General features: G+C 41.8%; 1 protein-coding gene across 2 annotated transcripts in view; it reads right to left on the reverse strand.

The window, feature by feature from the left end:
• GNPTAB (N-acetylglucosamine-1-phosphate transferase subunits alpha and beta) overlaps nucleotides 1-19,271 on the reverse strand; it is a 65,640-nt gene that overhangs the window by 16,997 nt on the left and 29,372 nt on the right. The window contains exons 8-12 of one of the 2 annotated variants that reach the window (XM_074940538.1): nucleotides 14,248-14,409; nucleotides 12,040-12,210; nucleotides 10,989-11,159; nucleotides 6,349-6,472; nucleotides 1,313-1,516 (exon numbers count right to left, since the gene is read on the reverse strand). In XM_074940538.1, the coding sequence (XP_074796639.1) occupies nucleotides 1,313-1,516; nucleotides 6,349-6,472; nucleotides 10,989-11,159; nucleotides 12,040-12,210; nucleotides 14,248-14,409 (832 nt within the window). Of the gene's footprint in view, nucleotides 1-1,312; nucleotides 1,517-6,348; nucleotides 6,473-10,988; nucleotides 11,160-12,039; nucleotides 12,220-14,247; nucleotides 14,410-19,271 lie in introns of both variants that reach the window. The other variant, XM_074940530.1, reaches the window with a different exon arrangement.

The following is a 19,271-nucleotide window of genomic DNA, read 5'->3' on the forward strand; positions in this document are numbered from 1 at the left end:
TAAGCAGTAATCAAAATATCAACAGAGCGTGAGCTCAAAAATGGTAACTACAGTAACTGCCAATTTTTCTCATTCATTTAGCCAAATAATGGATCACCATTTTATAACATATTAAGATTTATAAACTTGCCATTCATTCCAGTGGCGATTCTAAAGCTGTGATCATCAGACTTTCAATTTCCACCTTCAGCATTTTTATGGCATGTTACCACTTTCTCTCATTTATTTTAAACTACAGATCATAACTGAAACCCCCAAATTTTGCTTTCACCTCATTCTAATGGATACTTTTATGTTTCTTTAGATGAACTATACTACATCAGCATATCTTGGCTAGAGACCTCAAAAATCAACATGGCCAAAATGAACTTTTTCCTTCCGCCCTAATCATCTCCACCATTGCTGACAAGTTCGTCATCCTCCTAGGACGCTATGTTGGTGTCTTACTGTACTCCTCTCACTTTCTCCACGCCCCACATTCAAGCTCTCATCAACCTCTCATGCTTTTGTCCTTTCCGCTCTATTCCTACAACAAAAACCTTTTTGGCCTTCCTGCATCTCAGCTCAGCCCCTCCCACCTACATAAAAAGCTGCTAACATCTTCCACTTAACTACTATGACCACGTCACTCGCCTCTTTGAACTGGTCCATTAACTTCCTCTGGTCTTCAATATCAAATTCTAATTTCTTACATGAACGTTTAAGACTCTGCAAAACTTCACACTACCGACATCTCTGTGCTCTCATTTCTTTATACTGCTTGCACTCCTCCCAAGCCTTTTCGTATCTTGCTCCCATTCTCATCTTCATATCCTTTTCCATGCCATCCCTTATATTTGTAACTCCCTCCCTCTCCTAGCATCCCTGACATTTTCTCTTCCTTCAAATGATTCCTTGAAATATCATGTGAAGCCTTTCAATACTAGTTCAGAGGTAAGTATCTATAAATGTGTCACTGAGATTAGGCCATGGTGCTTGTGTGTCTGTGTTGAATTTTCTAATTTAAAACGTAAGCTTCTTGAGGCAAGGACCTTGATACTCTCTCTGTGTTCTGTACAGCACCAAACTCACTGTCCATACTTAATAAATAACTGCTCAAGAAAAAATAAAATCAGCCCCAAACACTCTTTTGAGTTTGAATCTGTTCATGAAACAACCACCCATACGCATTTTCCCAAGCTGGTAATACACTCACAGCTCTTTTCCCTCAACTCTGCAATGTGTCTTAACACGGGACTCCACAAGCAATAACAGTAACATACAGTTCTGAAGAATTCTCACATGAAGACTGTCAGTTATGTGTTTTACATACCTTGCCCACAGTCACCAGCATCAAATCCACAAGAGAGGACATTGCATGCCTGGTCACAGAATTTATCTGCCAGCCAGGAATTGGCACAGCCCTGGTTACAATAAGAAACTCCACTGATTCCAGCACCAAACTGCCAGGGTGGGCCATTCCCTGCTCCGCCACCTCCACCACCACCAGCAATGTAACGACTACCTCCACTGTTCCCTAAAGGAGGGTAGAGATGTGGGGGGAAAAACATCCATTAAAACCCTTACTTCTGACATGGATTACTCTCCGCTACTATTTTAAACCTCATTTGTTAAAATTAGTTTGAAAAAAAAAAGTAGACTCTTACATACTAACATCAAATCTTAACATTAGCGGATTGCTAACTCTTCCCCTATAAACTACTGTGAAATCTACCCTATGTTAACCCTATCTTGAATAGGAAACCCCTGGTCTTAAGAAGACCAATTTAAATATTGGTAAGGTTACCAATATATATTTGTCCAAATTTTAATTAAAGACAAATTTGTGGTAGGCAACTGATTTTTGCTACTCCCTTGCTGGTTACTTGAGATCAGTTTTCACTGTACATTCTACAGGAGCAAATTTATTTACTAAATATTCTTAAAGTAAAGTACAGTTCTGTGCTGCAAAGTGGCTTGCTATTATGGTGTTCCATGTTTTTTGTATTACGGATTTCCAGATACAGTTTCTTCAATTCACAAGTAATCACTTTTTTAATTCTTGTAAGTATCAGTACTGCACAAACAGCCTGGGAACTGAGAGTCAAGCTAGACTCTTTCCTTCTCACACATCACTAGTAACATCTTTTGAAAACTATGAAGTATGGGGAACAGAACTCTCTCGCTTGACACTGAGGTGGTTCTCGTTCTATTGCCCTGCGATGGGAAAGTGTCTGCATCCTGGCGAAGAATCTCCTCATGAGGGATTGGGAAGGTGTTTGTGGTGGTGGGGGGACAGCATGTGAGAGAGAAATTCGATGGAGTAACCATGTTAGTAATTTCTAGAACCCACCTATCTGTCAAGACAGAGGCCCAATTGTGGGCAAAAAGTGAAAGACTTCCCCCAAAGATTTGTGGGGAGGAGGGGAAATAGAAGTGGTTGGCGTCAATAAAAGTAGGCAATTATTGACCGAGGCACCAAAAGTACCTCCTTTAGCAGGTGAGTGGGACTGGGTGGAGGTCGTGGTAGTAGAGGGTCCTGAAAATTGAGGTCTCTGAACCCTGTTGCTTGCGCAGAGGCTCAGCTGGGCACCTGTGGTAGAATGTTTGTGGAGAGGATGGTCTTTGCCTATACACCTGGCTGTAGTTTTTTCTTTTTGGCACCAGGGTATAAATTCTCAGGGAGTGGAAGGTCAATCTAGAGTCTTTCAGTGAGTGCAGAGACTCATCAGTTTTCTTGCTGAACAAGTTTGACGCAAACAGTAAATCCTCTCTGGAGAACCCCGAAAAGTGAAGCCAAGACTCACACCTCATAACTACACCAGTAGCAAGCCCTGTAAATGCTGCGTCCACCACATCCACTGCAGCTTGTAAGGATGTTTTTGCTACTAGCTTGACTTCTCTGATGAAGGATTGAAACTGGGCTCTGTCCTTGAGGGGAATTCTGTCCTTAAAGTCTACCAGCCTAGATCAGTTGTTAAAATCGTATTTTGTTAACAAAGCCTGATAGTTAGCGATATGGAATTGCTGGCTCATAGAAGAGAATACCTTACTTCCCAAAAGGTCCAACCTCTTTGAGCCCTTGTCAGCCAAAGGGTGTTGCAACTTTGCTCTTTACATGGCTGCCTGAACCACCAGCAAGTTTGGCACTGGTTGCATGAAAAGAAATTCAGCTCCTTTGGCTGGGAAAAAATAGCGCCTCTCAGCTCTTTTATATGTGGAGGCGCAGGAGACTAGGGTATCCCAGACCATGGTGGCTGGCTCCATGATAACCTCATTTACCAGGAGCGCCACTTTGCTTGGACCTGTTGGTTGCAGAACGTCAAGGAGACGGTGTTGGGAACTTGGACCTCCTCCAGTGGGATCTAAAAGTCATCTGCTATCCTCTGCAGTAGCTCCTGGTATTCCTTAGGGTTGTCCAGTGAAAATGGAGTGATCGCTTAGTCCAGAGATGAGAATGAGATCCCTGTTGGTAGCGTAAATCTGGCTCAGTTTCCTATACTACTACTCTAACAGATCCGGCAGATGCCATGTGGGAGAGGTGCTGTAGGGCCCATGGACAGTTCCTGGGACATTTACCATGCAGGCCCCAGTAGGGCCAATATGAGGGATCAACAGTTTGAGAGGATCCCACAGCATCAGGTACCAGTAGTCCCTGGGAAAGTCATATCTGGGAGTTGGGCATCTGGATGTTTTCCACTCCCTCTCAGGACTCATCTCTTTGCAAGGAGATGAAGAACAGGCCAGAGCATCTGACTCATCCAAGTCAGAGACCTGTTCTTGTTCTACTGGAAGGGCTGTCGGTACCGGAGGATGAACACGCTTGCCTGAGGGTTGGAGCAGAGAGGGTTCCTGTGTTACTAAAGTAGTTTCATCCTCTGCTGTGGCAATGTCTCTCACAAGAATCAGGCCTGAGAGGAGAGAGGGCTAAGGATAAAAGAAGATATCCTCTAGAAAGACTTAAGTGTCCCCACATCCCAATGTTCAGGGCACTCCTGCAGTCGGGAACAACAGTTCCGATGTGTCCCGAAATGTTGAGGGTGGATTGTCCTCCCGACGGTGGGCAGGTACCGCCAAAGAGTCAGGTCCAACATTCTGAGATGGAGCTGGAGAATGCCAGTCTTTATGTTTAGGAGTTGGAGCCAACAATGGGACTGACTAATCCTTTTTCTTCTGTGCTATACCCTCCTGCCTGGGAATCTTAAGTGGTCCTGAGCCTTAAAATCTGTGTGCAGAGGCTCACACAACCCAGACAGAGACAAGCATGGGGATCTGTCCTTGTATCCATGAGTGCCCTTTACTCTCATGCAAAGCCCTGGCTGATGATTCCTTGTGCTTGGCAGCTCCAGGCTCCACTCCCAAGTTCACACTTACTGGGCTGCTTGTCAGTCGGGGCCAATGTTCGGGGGGAGGAGAGAGAGAGTCAGTCTCCCTAGCCCAGATCAGCATGAGATCTCATGACCTTCTCCATAAGCTCATGAACTTCACAAGTTCACAGGGGAAACAAGCGGCAAATGCTGCACTTTGCAGAGAGATGCATCTCACCCAAAAAGCAGAGGCAGTGTTGGTGGCTGTTGCTCACAGAGAAGGAGCGAGAGCAAGAGAGACAATTTTTAAACACTGGTACTCTGGGCATAGTTCCAGACTGAGGGAAGGGATTCCCCTAAAGCTATTCTAATTATACTATATAAAACTCTAACTCTACTAAATATAAAAACTATTTACAATATCTATTTACAGGCTTATAAGAAACAAGCTGGAGAAGTCTGCACACAGAGGGTTCCGACTCAGGCCATGTAGTAGTAAGAAGGATCAAGAAAAGCATGGGCCTGCACTGCCTTTTACATCCTCACTCTGAAGCACAAGGAAGGCTATTGTGCATGTGTGAGTCAACAGACAATGCTTATTAAGAATCTTCAGACTCAGGAGCATGGCGTTCACACATACCCACATGGGAAATATACATAGGGACCAGCATTCAAAGAAGAACTCTGAACATTCACAGGAAATAGTCAGTAGAATGAAAAGATGCCATTTTATAGAATAATTTTTTAGAATAAAATTTAACTTTAAAAGACAAAAACACTGACAGGACTTTTGAGAAACTCTGCAACAAGAGCATCTAGAATTATTTTAAAATACAGAGAAGAAAACATTCATCTGCATTCTAATCCTGTGCATACATTTACATCCCAAAGCTTAAAAACAAGATTTCCCTTTTAAGAAAATGCACCAAAAGCTCGTGCTTAATAGTACTCACTTATATAGCAGAGAAGAACAATTCCCTCCATAGCAAGACTTACAAGTGATATTCTGTACCCTATATTTTATTTAGGAAGTCAGACTAGATGATCACAGTGGTCCTTTCTAGCCTTATATAAATCTATGAAAAACAAAAAATCACCCTCATAAAACTAAGTATCTGACAGGAAGAGAAGTGGAAGGGGAAATAATGTTCCTCAGTGTGTTCACATCTGGAGAAAGTTAGGGTGTTTAAAGGTGGAGAAATGGATGTCAAGACAGAGCATGTTCTAGTTAGACCCTCAGGTCCACCATGTCAAAGACATGACCATCTGCTAGCTTCACACTGGACAGTAAGTACCCAAAATATGGATGTGTGTTGAACACAAATATTCATAAGGATCAGGCTTGAGGAGGTGGTCTAGACTCTAGCCAGAGCATGCTCTGTAACAGGTTTTTAAAACATCAGGAAAAATCTGACAGAGAAGTGAGTCTGGATAATCTCCTTAGCAAAAGGAATGAATGACAGAGCATGTAAAATTTAAAAATTTACTAATCTCACAAAGTAAACTTTGTATTAAATACTCTGGCAAAACATTCATACCTAAAGTCCAATTTTAATTTAAAACCCAACTACATAATACTGAATCTGTGATATGAGAGAGAATACACAGCTGTCAAAAGTATGTAAAATACCATTATTAATCCTCAGTCTTCCCTTAAAGAGGGATCCTGGTCAGAAGAATGATTCTGAAATTGATATCTTATTACTGCTATACTTCTTCTCCCTATATATCTTCTGAGTGATGTGTTCTTTGTTCATGAGTAAAACCAACATTTTACTACCATCAGAGCTGCAGAGCTAATAGACATTAAGGCTCAAAGAACCCTCCATCTCATCTAGTTAGATCCGATACACAGAGCAAGATTTCCCTGTGTACTGCTCAAATACTGTAATTTGAAGCATGTTATTTCCCACATAATGAAATGTATCTTTATATCTGTAAGAAAGACCAATTTATTTTTTTTCTATTAAAAGGGGAATTGTTCATATATACAGGATAATCCACCAGTTACAGAATTTTTGTAAGAAAGTAGATTAATTAATTAGTTTCTGAATTCTCTTACCAATGCAATCCCCTCCATCCCAATCACATGCTGAATTATTACAGGCCTTATCGCAGTAACCATCTTTAATCCATGAGCCAGGACATCCTTCAGCACAGTTTGGCACAGGCCAAGTCAAGTAAACCTAGAAGGAATAATATTAGAATCTCAGTTTTTCAGTCAAATAAGCAGACTTAGCAGTTATCTATGCATAGTGCTTTACATGTTCAAAGACCTTTATGAACAATAATTCTTAACACCTGTGAGGTTGGTAAGTATTATCCCCTTTTACAGGTCTGCAAAATTAAGGCTCAGAGGTCCACACAGTAAATCGATTAAAGATCCAAGAGAAGAACACAGGACCGCCTGACTCTCGGCCTTGGATTCATTCCCACAGACAATATTTATATAAAGGTTAAACAGTGTTCAAAAGATTAAAAAAAGTCTAAAATAACTGACTTCAGTTCATTTGTCAGCTGACCCAAAAGTTTCCTGGGGCTGCCTATTAGTCATGCATGTGACAAACAGATGTAGAACTAACATACTAATCATTAAGCATCTGATAATCTATGAGTTAAATGTTTCCAAGAATTTCTGACATAACACAATGTAGAACAAAATATGCTTAGTTTACAAGCATTAAAAATGAAGCACTTTTTCTTCAGACCTTCCCACCCCCTATTTAAACCCAGTTGTAACTACTGATCGGATTTCATGATAGAAAACTTCACTTGACTCCAGGTTATCATGAGACCTGACAAAACAGTAATAAAATGAAGAATTGGATGACAGCTCTCGGAGGACTTAGCTGAATATGTTTCAGAGTAACAGCCGTGTTAGTCTGTATTCACAAAAAGAAAAGGAGTACTTGTGGCACCTTAGAGACTAACCAATTTATTTGAGCATGAGCTTTCGTGAGGTACAGCTCACTTAAATTGGTTAGTCTCTAAGGTGCCACAAGTACTCCTTTTCTTTTAGCTGAATATGTGACTATTTACCTTTATTAAAGCCTACTGAAGCAGATGAAATTTTCTGCTAGTCAACAGCAAGTTTTTAATCACCCCAAATTCCTGTAATTCTCACTATATCTTGATGCCAGTTTACTAACCACAAAATATGCCCAGGTTTATGATTTTATGGTGGTGTAAGGCCCATCCACACTAGACTTTGAGAAAGCACTCCTACTGGCACAGCACTACCAGTGGTACAATGGTGGGAACACTAGCAAAGGCAGGATTTAAATAGTCATCGGTGTTTTTTAACCACAATCTCACAAAGACCTGCTCTGACCAGGATTAGATGTACAATGGAAAAAATCTCATGTGCCCTCTTTACAGTAACACTTCTACTATTGCTATCAGCTGCATCAATGATAGTGTAAGGGCTTGACCACACGGACACTTAGTGCACGACAAGCCGTGGTGTGAATATACAGCTCACTAGCCTACCACAGATAACCTGCAACCAGTGATGAGCTGCCAAAATCTTAACGGGTTCCCTCCTCACCCCACGAGGGGGTCATTGCTCACCCCCGCCCCCCGGGGACTCCTGCCCCATCCAACCCCCCCGTGTTCCTTGACGACCCCCCCCCAGAACCCCTGCCCCATCTACCCCCCTCCCCTGTCCCCTGACTGCCCCCAGAACTGGGCAGGAGGGTCTCATGGGCTACCATAGTGGGTGCCCACCCCTAAGAGCCAGAGGCACCTGCTGGGGGGCGAGGTGGGGAGTCCCGGAGGTGCTTACCTGGGGCAGCTCCCAGGAAGCATCCGGAAGGTCCCTCTCGCTCCTAGGGGCGGGGGAGCATAGCTGGGGGGGAGCAGGGAGAGTGGCCGCTCCCCCCCGATCACATCGAAGGTGGCGCCTTAGGCACCGACTCCCTGGGTGCTCTGGGGCTGGAGCACCCACGGGGAAAATTTGATGGGTGCAGAGCACCCACCAGCAGCTCCCCACCCCGCGCCCAGCCCCAGATCACCTCACCTCCGCTCCGCCTCCTCTGCTGAACGCGCTGCCCCGCTCTGCTTCTCCGCCCCCTGCCCCAGCTTCCCACAAATCAGCTGTTAGGCGGGAAGCCTGGGAGGACTGAGAAGCACACGGGGGCTTCCTGCTCAGGCTGAGGGTGGCGGAGGTCAGCTGGGGCGGGGAGCAGTTCCCCTGCGGCCCCTCCCCGGGTTGCCTGCTGCGGCGTGGACAGCCCTCCTCACACCCCCCGCCCCAGCTCACCTCCGCCTCCCTGGGCCTGAGCGGAAAGCCGCGGCCTGCTTCTCAGCCTGCCCCAGCTTCCCGCGCAAACAGCTGATTCGCGGGAAGCCTGGGGGGCGGAGAAGCAGGGCCGGACGGTGCGTTCAGGGGAGGAGGCAGAGTCAGAGTGGACGTGAGCTGGGGCCGGGGGTGGGGCGGGGAGCTGCCGGTGGGTGCTCTGCACCCACCGAATTTTCCCCTTGGGTGCTCCAGGGCTGGAGCACCCATGGAGTTGGCACCTAAGGCGCCACTTTTGGCCTGTTAAATTTAGAAGCCCTTTTAGAACCAGTTCTAAAAGGGCTTCTAAATTTAACAACCGGTTCTAGCGAACCGGTGCGAACCGGCTCCAGCTCACTACTGCCTGCAACCACGCACTAAAGGTTCCATAGAGCACTCTGACCTATTGCTGTTTCAAGCAGTAGATCAAAGTGCACCACGGAACTTTTAGTGCATGGTAGCAGGATCCAGACAGACAGTTAGTGCGCAGTAAGCTAGTGAGCTGTACAGTCACCCCCAGGCTTGCCATGCACTATGCCTCCATGTGGACAAGCCCTAAGCAATATCATAGTCTAACGGCTAGAGCACTGGGATGGAAGTCAGAAGACGCGAGTTCTAATCATGTTTTGCCACTAAATTACTGTGTCAGTGAAGGCAAGACATTTCACCTCTCTCTGTTTCCCGCTCACCCTTTGTCTTATTTGGACTGCAAAGTCCTCAATGCAGGGCTGTCTCTTGTAATGTTTTTGTACAGCATCTAGCACTATGGGACCCCCAATCACAGTTGGGGTCTCTAGATGCTACTGTAACACTGTAAAACATAAATAACAAATGTCACTAAGTTTTCCCCCCACAAGAAGTTTACTGTAGGCATACCCCATGGATGAAATCATTCTAGCTACTATTATGTTTAAACATGGATGTTGCTCAGATGTCGTTAGGCTATAAAAATGATAAATTCATGAGCAGTAGTATATGATGTGGGTAGTAACTGGACATAGAGGCACTGAGAGTGTTATGGGTGTTTGGAGAGGAACTGGTTAGCAGCAAACCTAAACATGGAGATTTAGGAGTCATCTGCGTCAGTGTTATCGGGGGACCACTAAATCTACTGTCTCTTAAATAGACTGTTTCCCAGGAAACATAAGGAATAAATAAGCAAAAAGTGTTAGCCGCATAACCCCTTTCAAAGTTTACTTCTGTGAAAGAGGGCAAAACAACATGGAAGCAAGTTAAATGGCAGTGGCAACAGAAAAAAAATTATCCCTTACTGCCATACTTGAGGTACACACAGTGCACCTTCACCCAGCGACATGATTACTGCAGAAGATTCCTCTCCAAGTTTTGAGCTTTAATAACCTATGTAGCTGACATCAGCTTTGTTACAAAGCTTTTGTTTGTGATCCATCATTTCCACAAGGGAGACGGGTGTCTTTACAACCTCACATGTTATTCCAGAGAAATAAAATAGGTTGCAGCAATTTGGATAAGCAGGACTAACGAAGTGAATCAATTCATTCATGATACCTTCTCAGAATCCATACTGGAAGTACCTACTGTGATGGAAATGGAGCTGCTCTGCAGTATTTTAATAATATATGTTGACCTGGTTATTGGGGTGCTTACTGCATGAATATATTGGTTTAGTTTAATAGAGGGCTGAAAAGAAAGACAAGCAGAAAGGGAAAAAATGGCTCTGGATAAGCCAACCTTCAGCAAACACTGCAGAATTATTAAAGGAAAATACCAGAATTATTAGCTTTGATGATAACCCCTAAACACAGACGTTCTAAGGGTACACCAGGACTTTTTAAAAGGAATTCTCTTAGAGGGGAGTAAGAAGGAGAGTTGTTTGGGGGAAACAAGATTGTGATAGAAGCACCTGCTGGAGGTGTCTGAAGAAGTTAGGCCTGCCTTGATTATCAGCAGAGGATGGCAGTCATTGGATGTTTTAATCCTTTTTCTGTAAATGTTTTGTTCCTACTGTTAAAACACTACTTTGGTTTTAGGGAGGCTGTTATGTCACTGAATGCCACTAGTATCAGACTCCCAGACAGACCTGCTGGGTAAGCACGACTGATATACAGGGTACTTTACCCAGGTCCCTGTCTAAGAGTGGGAGTTTACAGAATTCCAGCCCAGGAGAGGTAAAGATATGATGTCCGATAGCTGAGGGAGTGCGCTCAGAGACCCAAAAGCGGACAGAGGTGCCGCTAGCACTGTTAGCATGACACTACATTATACAAGCATTCTAAGGTATGGAAAACACTTTTTTTCATCTCTCTGCTACCAAATGTTTAATTTTTAAGAATAAATATTTTTAGTCCTCCTTTCCTTTCATATTAGAATTTCTTCAATTTATATCACATTAGTGCAGAAAAAGTTTCTGCACTATTTCTGATTAATCTTGTTTCATGGTGACTTACCTTCTGACCCTTAGAGTGACTGTAAAAATCATCAGGCCATACATCCTTCCCAAACATAACATCATCATTCAGGTAAATGAACTTCTGGGAAAGGCCAGCAATACGATGAATGTGACTTTCAATGGCTGGGGAACTAAAGGTAGGCAAGTGACTCAAATTCTGAAATATGTCCTATTCAAAAAAAAAAACAAAAACACGTAGGTGTTTTTTCAACACACGTGTAAACTATCAGGTACTTCAGACAATGCTTTTTATCTATTCAATGTAAAAATGAATTTAGACAAGAATAGTAAAGAGATGGAGAAAGAGACACAAGGACAGAGAAAATAAATAGGGAGATGGTAGAGAAGAAGTAAGTTTTACCATCGTCTCTCCATATAGCTAACAAACATACAAATTTCAAGCTTAAACTGTTTTTTTTTTTTGCTCTGTCATAACTGGCAGACCAGCATTATTTGTAACTGATCCAAAGCCAACTGATGCCCATGGAAAGACTCCCATACTGCTCAGAGTTTGAGCATGCCAAGATACCCAAAACTCCAGTATTATTTAACCAAAAGCCAGTGATTTTTTCTGTTGCTGTTTATTTGTTTAGTAGATTTGAAGGAATTTTTTTAAAGCCAGTTTTAAAAGACACAACTAATATAGCTTTTCAGGTATTTCTTATTTCCAGTAACAATAATGCTAGTCTATCCTGTCTTAATACAAGTTTATTGGCTTTCCACTGGCCCTAAGAAATTCTTTACGGATTGAGATTCAAACAGCATTTACTTTCCCTCATTTTTTTTTTATAAACAGACTTCATAAGGGTATTAGAGACAGACACAATTTAGCTGAAGCCTCTGGCTCTTGAAAACAAAGAGTCAGTTGAAAGTTTGATATACCTTCAGTTGTCTTGTGAAGCAACAAAGTGAAATATAAAATGCAATATGTTTTAATAAAACGAGGGGAAATTAACATGGTTCCTTCTACCTTTGCAATAAAATGCAAGGTTTACTGAGAAAAAAAGCTGCATCTTAAAATCACTATAGAATCCTTTAGAGAGTTTTACCTGATGTGTTACTATAGTTATCCGAGGGTTATCCAGATTAAGCCAGGATGGAATCTGCCCATTAGTGATGATGAAAATGTGTCGAACCCAAGGGGCGTGCCTCTCTATTGATCGGAGGGAATATCTCAGCTCTTCATTATCTTCAAAACGGCTGGCTGAAATATCTTCATCCTGTTTAGACTATGAAAAGAATTAGATCTATATTTACACTTAATTAGAGAGTTACGGTCCCATTCCTACAAAGGTTTATATACGTGCTTAAATGAGGCAGTGCACGTAGTCTCAGTGAAGTCAATGGGATAACTTACAGTAAGCACATGCGTACGTCAGTGTTATGCAGGACGAGGGCTGTGGCTCTTAAAGGGTAAGTATAATGAAAAAATACCATTATTCCTTTACAAACTGTCTGGTTTCACTAAAATACATTGACATCAGCTGTCTTTATACTGTTGACTACTACGTATCACCAGTATGTCCATGGATCATAATGGGGGCAGGCAGTTATTTGAGCAATCTGGCTCCTCTTTCTTCAAGGTCCCAGAGAGATACTACCCTATCTTCCTGGCTTATGATTAGATATAATTTTCCTGATCTCACACTCCCTCATGTGGTGGACTGACTCAAAGCCACATTGTATTTCAATTATTTTATGTTTCACGACATTAATGTATAAAAAGCATTTTTAATAGTTGTGCCTCTTGGTTCTGTTGTATTATATACTATTTATAAATATTTGTCATCCTAATGATTTGCTTGAATTGCCTTGTGCAATACACATTTTATAAAAACCTACTTTTTAAAAATCCTGGGTTCTTCTATGTTAAAAACTCCCAACAAAAATAGTTTATTGAACAGAAGAGGCACACAGGTCCCATCAACTATCAAATAAACTCAAATATTTCAGTATTTTCTTGTTAAAAAGACTATACTCAGACTGAAACCTCATTTTAAAATTTGTTAGGTAAGTCACATTGTGAAGTCACTATCGCAACACATTTAATCCCCCGAAAAAACAAACAAAAAAACCTTTGTTAGAAGACAGTTAACACTCCCTAAGGGAAATCCGCATCTACGTCACCCTTATAAGGAATGTCCAGTTAAGGTATCCCTCTTTAATGGATCTTAATTTGAATGACTACCACTTTCAAGGCAGACTCTAACCACATAAATAAGTCCTATACATCTCCAATAACACAATATATACCTCATACTCCTTAATCATACTATAGCTCAAAATCTTAACTCCCACCTCAAGAACACCAATATACATGCCTCTGAGACATCCACACCATCAGCGAATGGAATAATGCATTATTTTTCCGTGAGGAAGTGAAGTCTGAGTTAAGGTTCTGCATTATAGTGAGAAAATATGAACAGTTCCCATAAGCCAAGCAAAAGTCCACAGAAGTATTCAATTTTAATTATAGGATTAATTTGTTGATTGGTTACAGCATATGACAAGACTTTATAATAAAATATATGCATTTGCTTTGTCTGTCTATATATATGTGATTTACTATAATATAAAAAGGCCTTGGAAGAAAGCAATTGACAAGATTCTTTTTTTAAAAAAATCTTTCTTTGAAAATAGAAGTTCCTCACTTCATTTAATATAATTTTGATAAAAATGGGCTTTGTCATTTGTTCCACAGAAGAAGACAGTTCTCTTTTACTGAAGTCTTCTAGTTAAATAAAAAGGGCCAAAAAAGTTGTTTCGAAAGCTTTTAGATGAGACACCATTAATATTTTGGCACTACTAACAGTATGTATATTATTATAAAAAAAGGGGTTGGGGGAAAAGAAATGCCATGAGGAGCAAACAAAATGTGCTATTTTAACTAAGTCTTTTTCCCATCATGAAAAATAAAATGCTTATGTGAAATTATGTATCTACTGAGACATGACACTTTTGTCAAATTAAAATAATCTGACAAGTTTGCAGACAATTTTACCAAAGTGTGTATGGAAGGCCAAATATTTTTGACTCAGTGGTCCTAAAAGACCATTTGATTAAGCTCCTCTCCCTCCAAACTCTTCTTTCCAGGTTTCAAGATCAGAGAGTTATTTTTTTATATGGCAGGAATAGCCAATTCCTAACAATCCTATAATTCTGGAAGAAATACTTGTTCCTTAACTGTATTTATTTAATCATACTCCTTGAAACTTATGACACTATAGTCTTTACATTCCTTGGTGAAATTTACCTACCTGACTGATGGCACTGAGATCCCACAGTAAATAAGCAGGATTAAGTGTCAATTCTTTTCCATCTATAGTCATGTTCTTCTTAGCTTGCTTGCTCAGTTCTTGGAAACCCTTGGGGTTATTCAGTTGCAAGAGGGCAACGCTGGCTTCTGAATAAAGCTGTAACTATACAAGCAGAGAAACAATCTTTCATTTCTGGCATGTATCCACACAAGAGAGATCTTTCCCTTGCAAGCTCATTCATTTTTTTGTTGTATTTCTCTCGTGATCGTACTAAGAAAAGACTGAATGATGAAAACTTATAAAATATCAGCTATATTGTAAAGCAACCTAACAATGAAGGGCACCAACATGGTAAATGAAAACTGACATCCTCAAATGCATGGCATGTTTCAGGAAGAAGAACAGAAACCTAATGCTGGGAAACTGAAACTTTCTTTTTTTTTTTTTTTTAATAGAACAATACTCATAAAACTTCATTGTGTGCCTGATATTACTGTTTCCAACTAAGTTTCTCTTATTACACTGCAATCCAGCAGCCATAAATCTGTGCTTGTGTTAGAAATGCTTCATTATTACATTAAATCATGCATTTTAGTCTCCCCACAATGAAATTCATATTTTTCTGAAACCTCAGTTTAGTTTATCATTAAAGGAACTATACCTTTTTCTAAAGTAACACCTTTCTGGGGACAGATAGGCAATTCAGCTATGCCTGTAACATGAAATTTTTAGAACGGCTGAAGGATCAACTCATGATCTCGAAATCTGATACACAAAAGGCTTCAGAACTAATCCATTGGTGGTTCTCGGAGCCCTCAAACACGATTGCCAATCTGCTGCTAAGGTCATTCGTTACTGGGGAACTGTTTGATCTGTTAGCTGTTTTTATCTCTTGCCACTAGTTATTCTGGCTATCAGATTTCATAATGTGCAGGATGAGAAGGGGCTTACACTGGATGCTATATCTGACAGCAAATGTGGCTTGTAAAGGGCAGGAGACTGGTATGTTTTGCTAAAAGTAAAACCACCCAAGTTAAATGTTATAAGGATTTATTTGTACATTGTAGTGTGCAAGATTCAAACAAGTTTAAAATGCACAATTGTGTTCCAGTTCTCTAGAAGCACAGTGTATATATTTAAAAGCTGGACTGAAAATTTAACAGCGGCAAATATGTCGTCAGTTCCTCGGTGCTGTGCAAAAAAAATGTTAGCGCTAATAAAAACAGTGGTCGATTAATGCATATATTTTTAGTTGGCTGAGATTTGTAAGAGTAATTTAGTACTTTACAGTAATACTATATCAAATTAAAAAAACAACTGAACCATCCCACCAGATTTTTATGTAACTATTAACTCCCTCGGACTAATTTTTATTTTCGATTAAATTTGACCTTTTCTGCCCCTTTTAAGACAGCACTTGTCACAGTGTTAGCACCCCATCCCTTAGCAATCAAACAAGCCCAGCTGTCATGCCTGTGACATTTTAAAGCTGTCGATGGTTTGACTCATATGCTATTTGATCGCTTTCAATCTGACTTAAGCGGTTTGCCATTAGAAAAATCTAATAAATTGCAGACCTTCCAGGGAATCATTTGAACATACTGACGAAAGGATGGCTTCTGTAGTTGTATGGCTGAGGAATAGTTACGGTCTGCTCAGCAAGCAATCTCCAAAAATACTGATATGGAAATGCTACAGATTGCAAAGCTGCCATTAGTAGGCATGCGCTTTTTTTAGGAATACAACAATGTCATGCAGCCCCGGAGAATCAGATATCTGGCATATGACATGAACGGCTGAGATTCCCATTCCACCCACCCCAAAACGGTTTTTAAAAATATTTAATTTCTATTTGACTTGACCTTACCACCTCGACAAAACAGGGTCAGGTATTAGGAATGGCTTCCTGACTGGATTTGCTACCAATAATTTTCCTTTTTTCATCACTATTATTTTGTGCGCTCTAGCTGCTCCACATGTGACAATCCAAATGAGGGTGACAAACAGGGTTGGAAGGGATGAGGAATACAGCTATATGATAAGGCAGCAGTTCAGTTTGGGCATGTGACAACCTAGGTTAGCTTAAGATTTTTCTCTTAAACGTAGAGATTCTGAAAAGCTTTTGAAGAAAAGACAAAACACTGCTGAAAAACAGTAGTGTGTATTTATATACCTACATAGTATATATGGCAAAACAATCTCTTGAAAACAAGGTAGCAGAGATAGATTTTCTAACAAAGCAAAACACCCCCCCAGAGTTTTAAAGTCTGACCAAAAATCCCTCCCACTCTCCATCACTCAATTCAGTCTCTTTACTCTCCTGTCCATTTGATTAGTTCCTACGTCACCATAGTCTGTTCTAGGCTAGACAACACCAAGCCCAATATATTTCCTTTGCAAGTCACCATTAAGAAACCCTGTTATTGAGTAAAAGCTGCAGACTGAATGATAAAGAGCAGGAGCGCCATCTCGTGTTAAATACAGCAGTTTCAATTGTAAGTGGAAATAAGAGTTCAAACAGTGGACTAAATATTAAAGCACACCTACCCGAACATGTTCAGCCCACAAAACAAATATGATCAGTAAGCATATTAACAGCTAACAGCGGACCAATAAACTTCAAGCTCATTACATTAATAATACATAAATTTCATAGGTAATTATCTATGTGCTTTCATCCTGCAAATTCACATCTTGTATTAACACTCTTTAAAACTTCACAGCATTTTATGAACATTAATCCTCACAATGTTGCTGTGAGATATGTAAATAACCATTATCCCCATTTTACAGAGAGGGAAGCCGACAAGGAATTTAAGCAAACTGCCTGATGCCACACAGTGCATCGATAGCAGAGCCAGGTCAGAACTCATGAAGCTCCTGGCTCCTAATCATGCTCAGTCCTCTAGCCTACATTGTCTCTCAAGCTTATCTGATTATAGACAGAATGATCAAACATATTTCTGCAGGGTTTTTTATTTATTTATTTTTTAATTTCAAGATGTCCCTTACTCAATCACTGCTTTGTAAACATCACTTTTTCTCAACTCCAGTTTGAGCTCACCTATTACAAGCCATACAGAAAACTTGTGACAGCTCTCAAGAAACTACTTTTACTGTCCAGATGGTAGAACTATTTTTATAGCTCTCCGGATCCAGAAATGTGTTGACTCAAGAAAAGAACAGATTCTATTAGACTAGAGTCATTAGCACTATATGTAAATGTATCACCAGCTTCACTTTTTGGTTTCTAATGCCCTTCCCTTCCCCGCTCAAATATAGCCACCTTTGCTAATGGAAGTGATTTCAAAATTTGTTTACAGTCCCTTACTTGCAGCACTGCACTGTAAAATAACCACTGCAAGGGTGTGACTGGGAAACTGCATGAGAGTCAGAAGGGCCAGGGAACGATAATTCTGTGACAATTAACATACATTTAACTTCTTCCATCAGAATATCTCCAAGCATTTTACAAATGATATGAATAAAAAAATAAAAGTTAATATAGCACAATTGTTTCAAATTTAAATACATACTGTAAAAGGTCCTCCTTCACTGTCTGTAGTATGAACCTGTCATCCCTCATCTTGGACCATAAGGTCTTTGAGTCAGAGACCATTTTTTTGTTTTTATATATTTGTGTGTGTGTGTGTGTGTGTGTGTGTGTGTGTGTGCGCGCGCGCACGCGCACATGCAGTGCCTAGTGCAATGAGGCCCAGTTCTTGACTAGGCACTTCCACAATACAAACAAGGGTATGTCTACACTACAAAACTAAGTCGGCCTATATTAGGTCGACTTACAGCCACCGCAGTAATTACTGCGGTGGTGCATGTCTACACTACCCTCCTTGGGTGAGTGGTGTGCGTCCTCACCAGGAGCGCTTCCACCGACCTAAGAGGGGAAGACTGGGCTCCTGCCAGGAGGCTCCTGAGTTCCTGGCAGGCTGCCCCCCAGCCCCCTTCCCTGCCCCGCAAGGTGTGGAAGAAGCCCCTCTGAGCTTCTCCTGAACCCATTCACTACCAAGAGAAAGAGGAAGCCACGCAGGGCTTCTCCTCCTCCCCCATTTCGCCACCAGGAGTGGGGGGAAGTCACCTGGGGCTTCTTGGCCCCTCATTTGCAGGGTGAAGGGGGAAGCTGGGCAGCCTTGTCAATTTCATGGCTCACTGAGCTGTGAAATTGACAAGACTGCCCCACTCCTGGCAGGGAACAGGCAGGGGGCTCCTTGGTTTTGTGCCCCGGCTCCCACCAGGGATCAGGGTCCAAAGCCACCCAGCCTTCTCGTGCCGGCTCCCAAGCTGGGATCAAGGTCCAAAGCTCCCCAGACTTCTTGCCCCAGCTCCCAAATGGGATCAGGATCCAAAGCTGCCCCAGGCTTTTTGCCCCAGCTCCCAGCTGGCATTGGGCCTCAAGCCGCCCGGGGCTTCTCGCCCTGGCTCCCAGCTGGGATTGGGATCCAGCCACCCAGCTCTCCAGGGGAGCGGTGATAGGAGGTGGTTAGATATATAAGAAAACTGTGTGACATTAGGTATGTATCCTGTTAGCTCCATTATATGTCAACCATCCCCCTTGTCCCTATTCCTCTTATCAGGAGCCCTGGAGGCCCAACCTGTCCACTCCCACGCCTTGCTACTCCCTATTCCATACAGTAATTCCTCCTTCCATGCTGTCCACCCCACACCAGAGATTTAGGATTTTTAGGATTGAGTGTGAGAAAGACAAAAAAAAAAAAAAAAAAAAGGGGGGGGGGGGGAGAGCTAATCAGAAGACTCCATTTTAGTCACAATTCAAAATGTGGGGGCAGGACTCCTGGGAAGGGAAGAAGAAAGGGTCCTCATGACCAGTAGTCCCCCGGCAGTCTGTGCCATCTCTTGCCATGATTCCTCTCATTTTTGCTATGTCCAAAAAACACGGCCCTATTTTACAGATGGATAAACTGAGGCACAGACTGTGCAACTTGCCCATGGTCACATAAAGAGTAAGTGGCAGAGTCAGTAATAGAACCATAGTCCTGACTCCTAGTTTA

The sequence above is a fragment of the Natator depressus genome, chromosome 1 (genome assembly GCF_965152275.1).
Source record: "Natator depressus isolate rNatDep1 chromosome 1, rNatDep2.hap1, whole genome shotgun sequence".
NCBI classification, from domain to species: Eukaryota; Metazoa; Chordata; order Testudines; family Cheloniidae; genus Natator; species Natator depressus.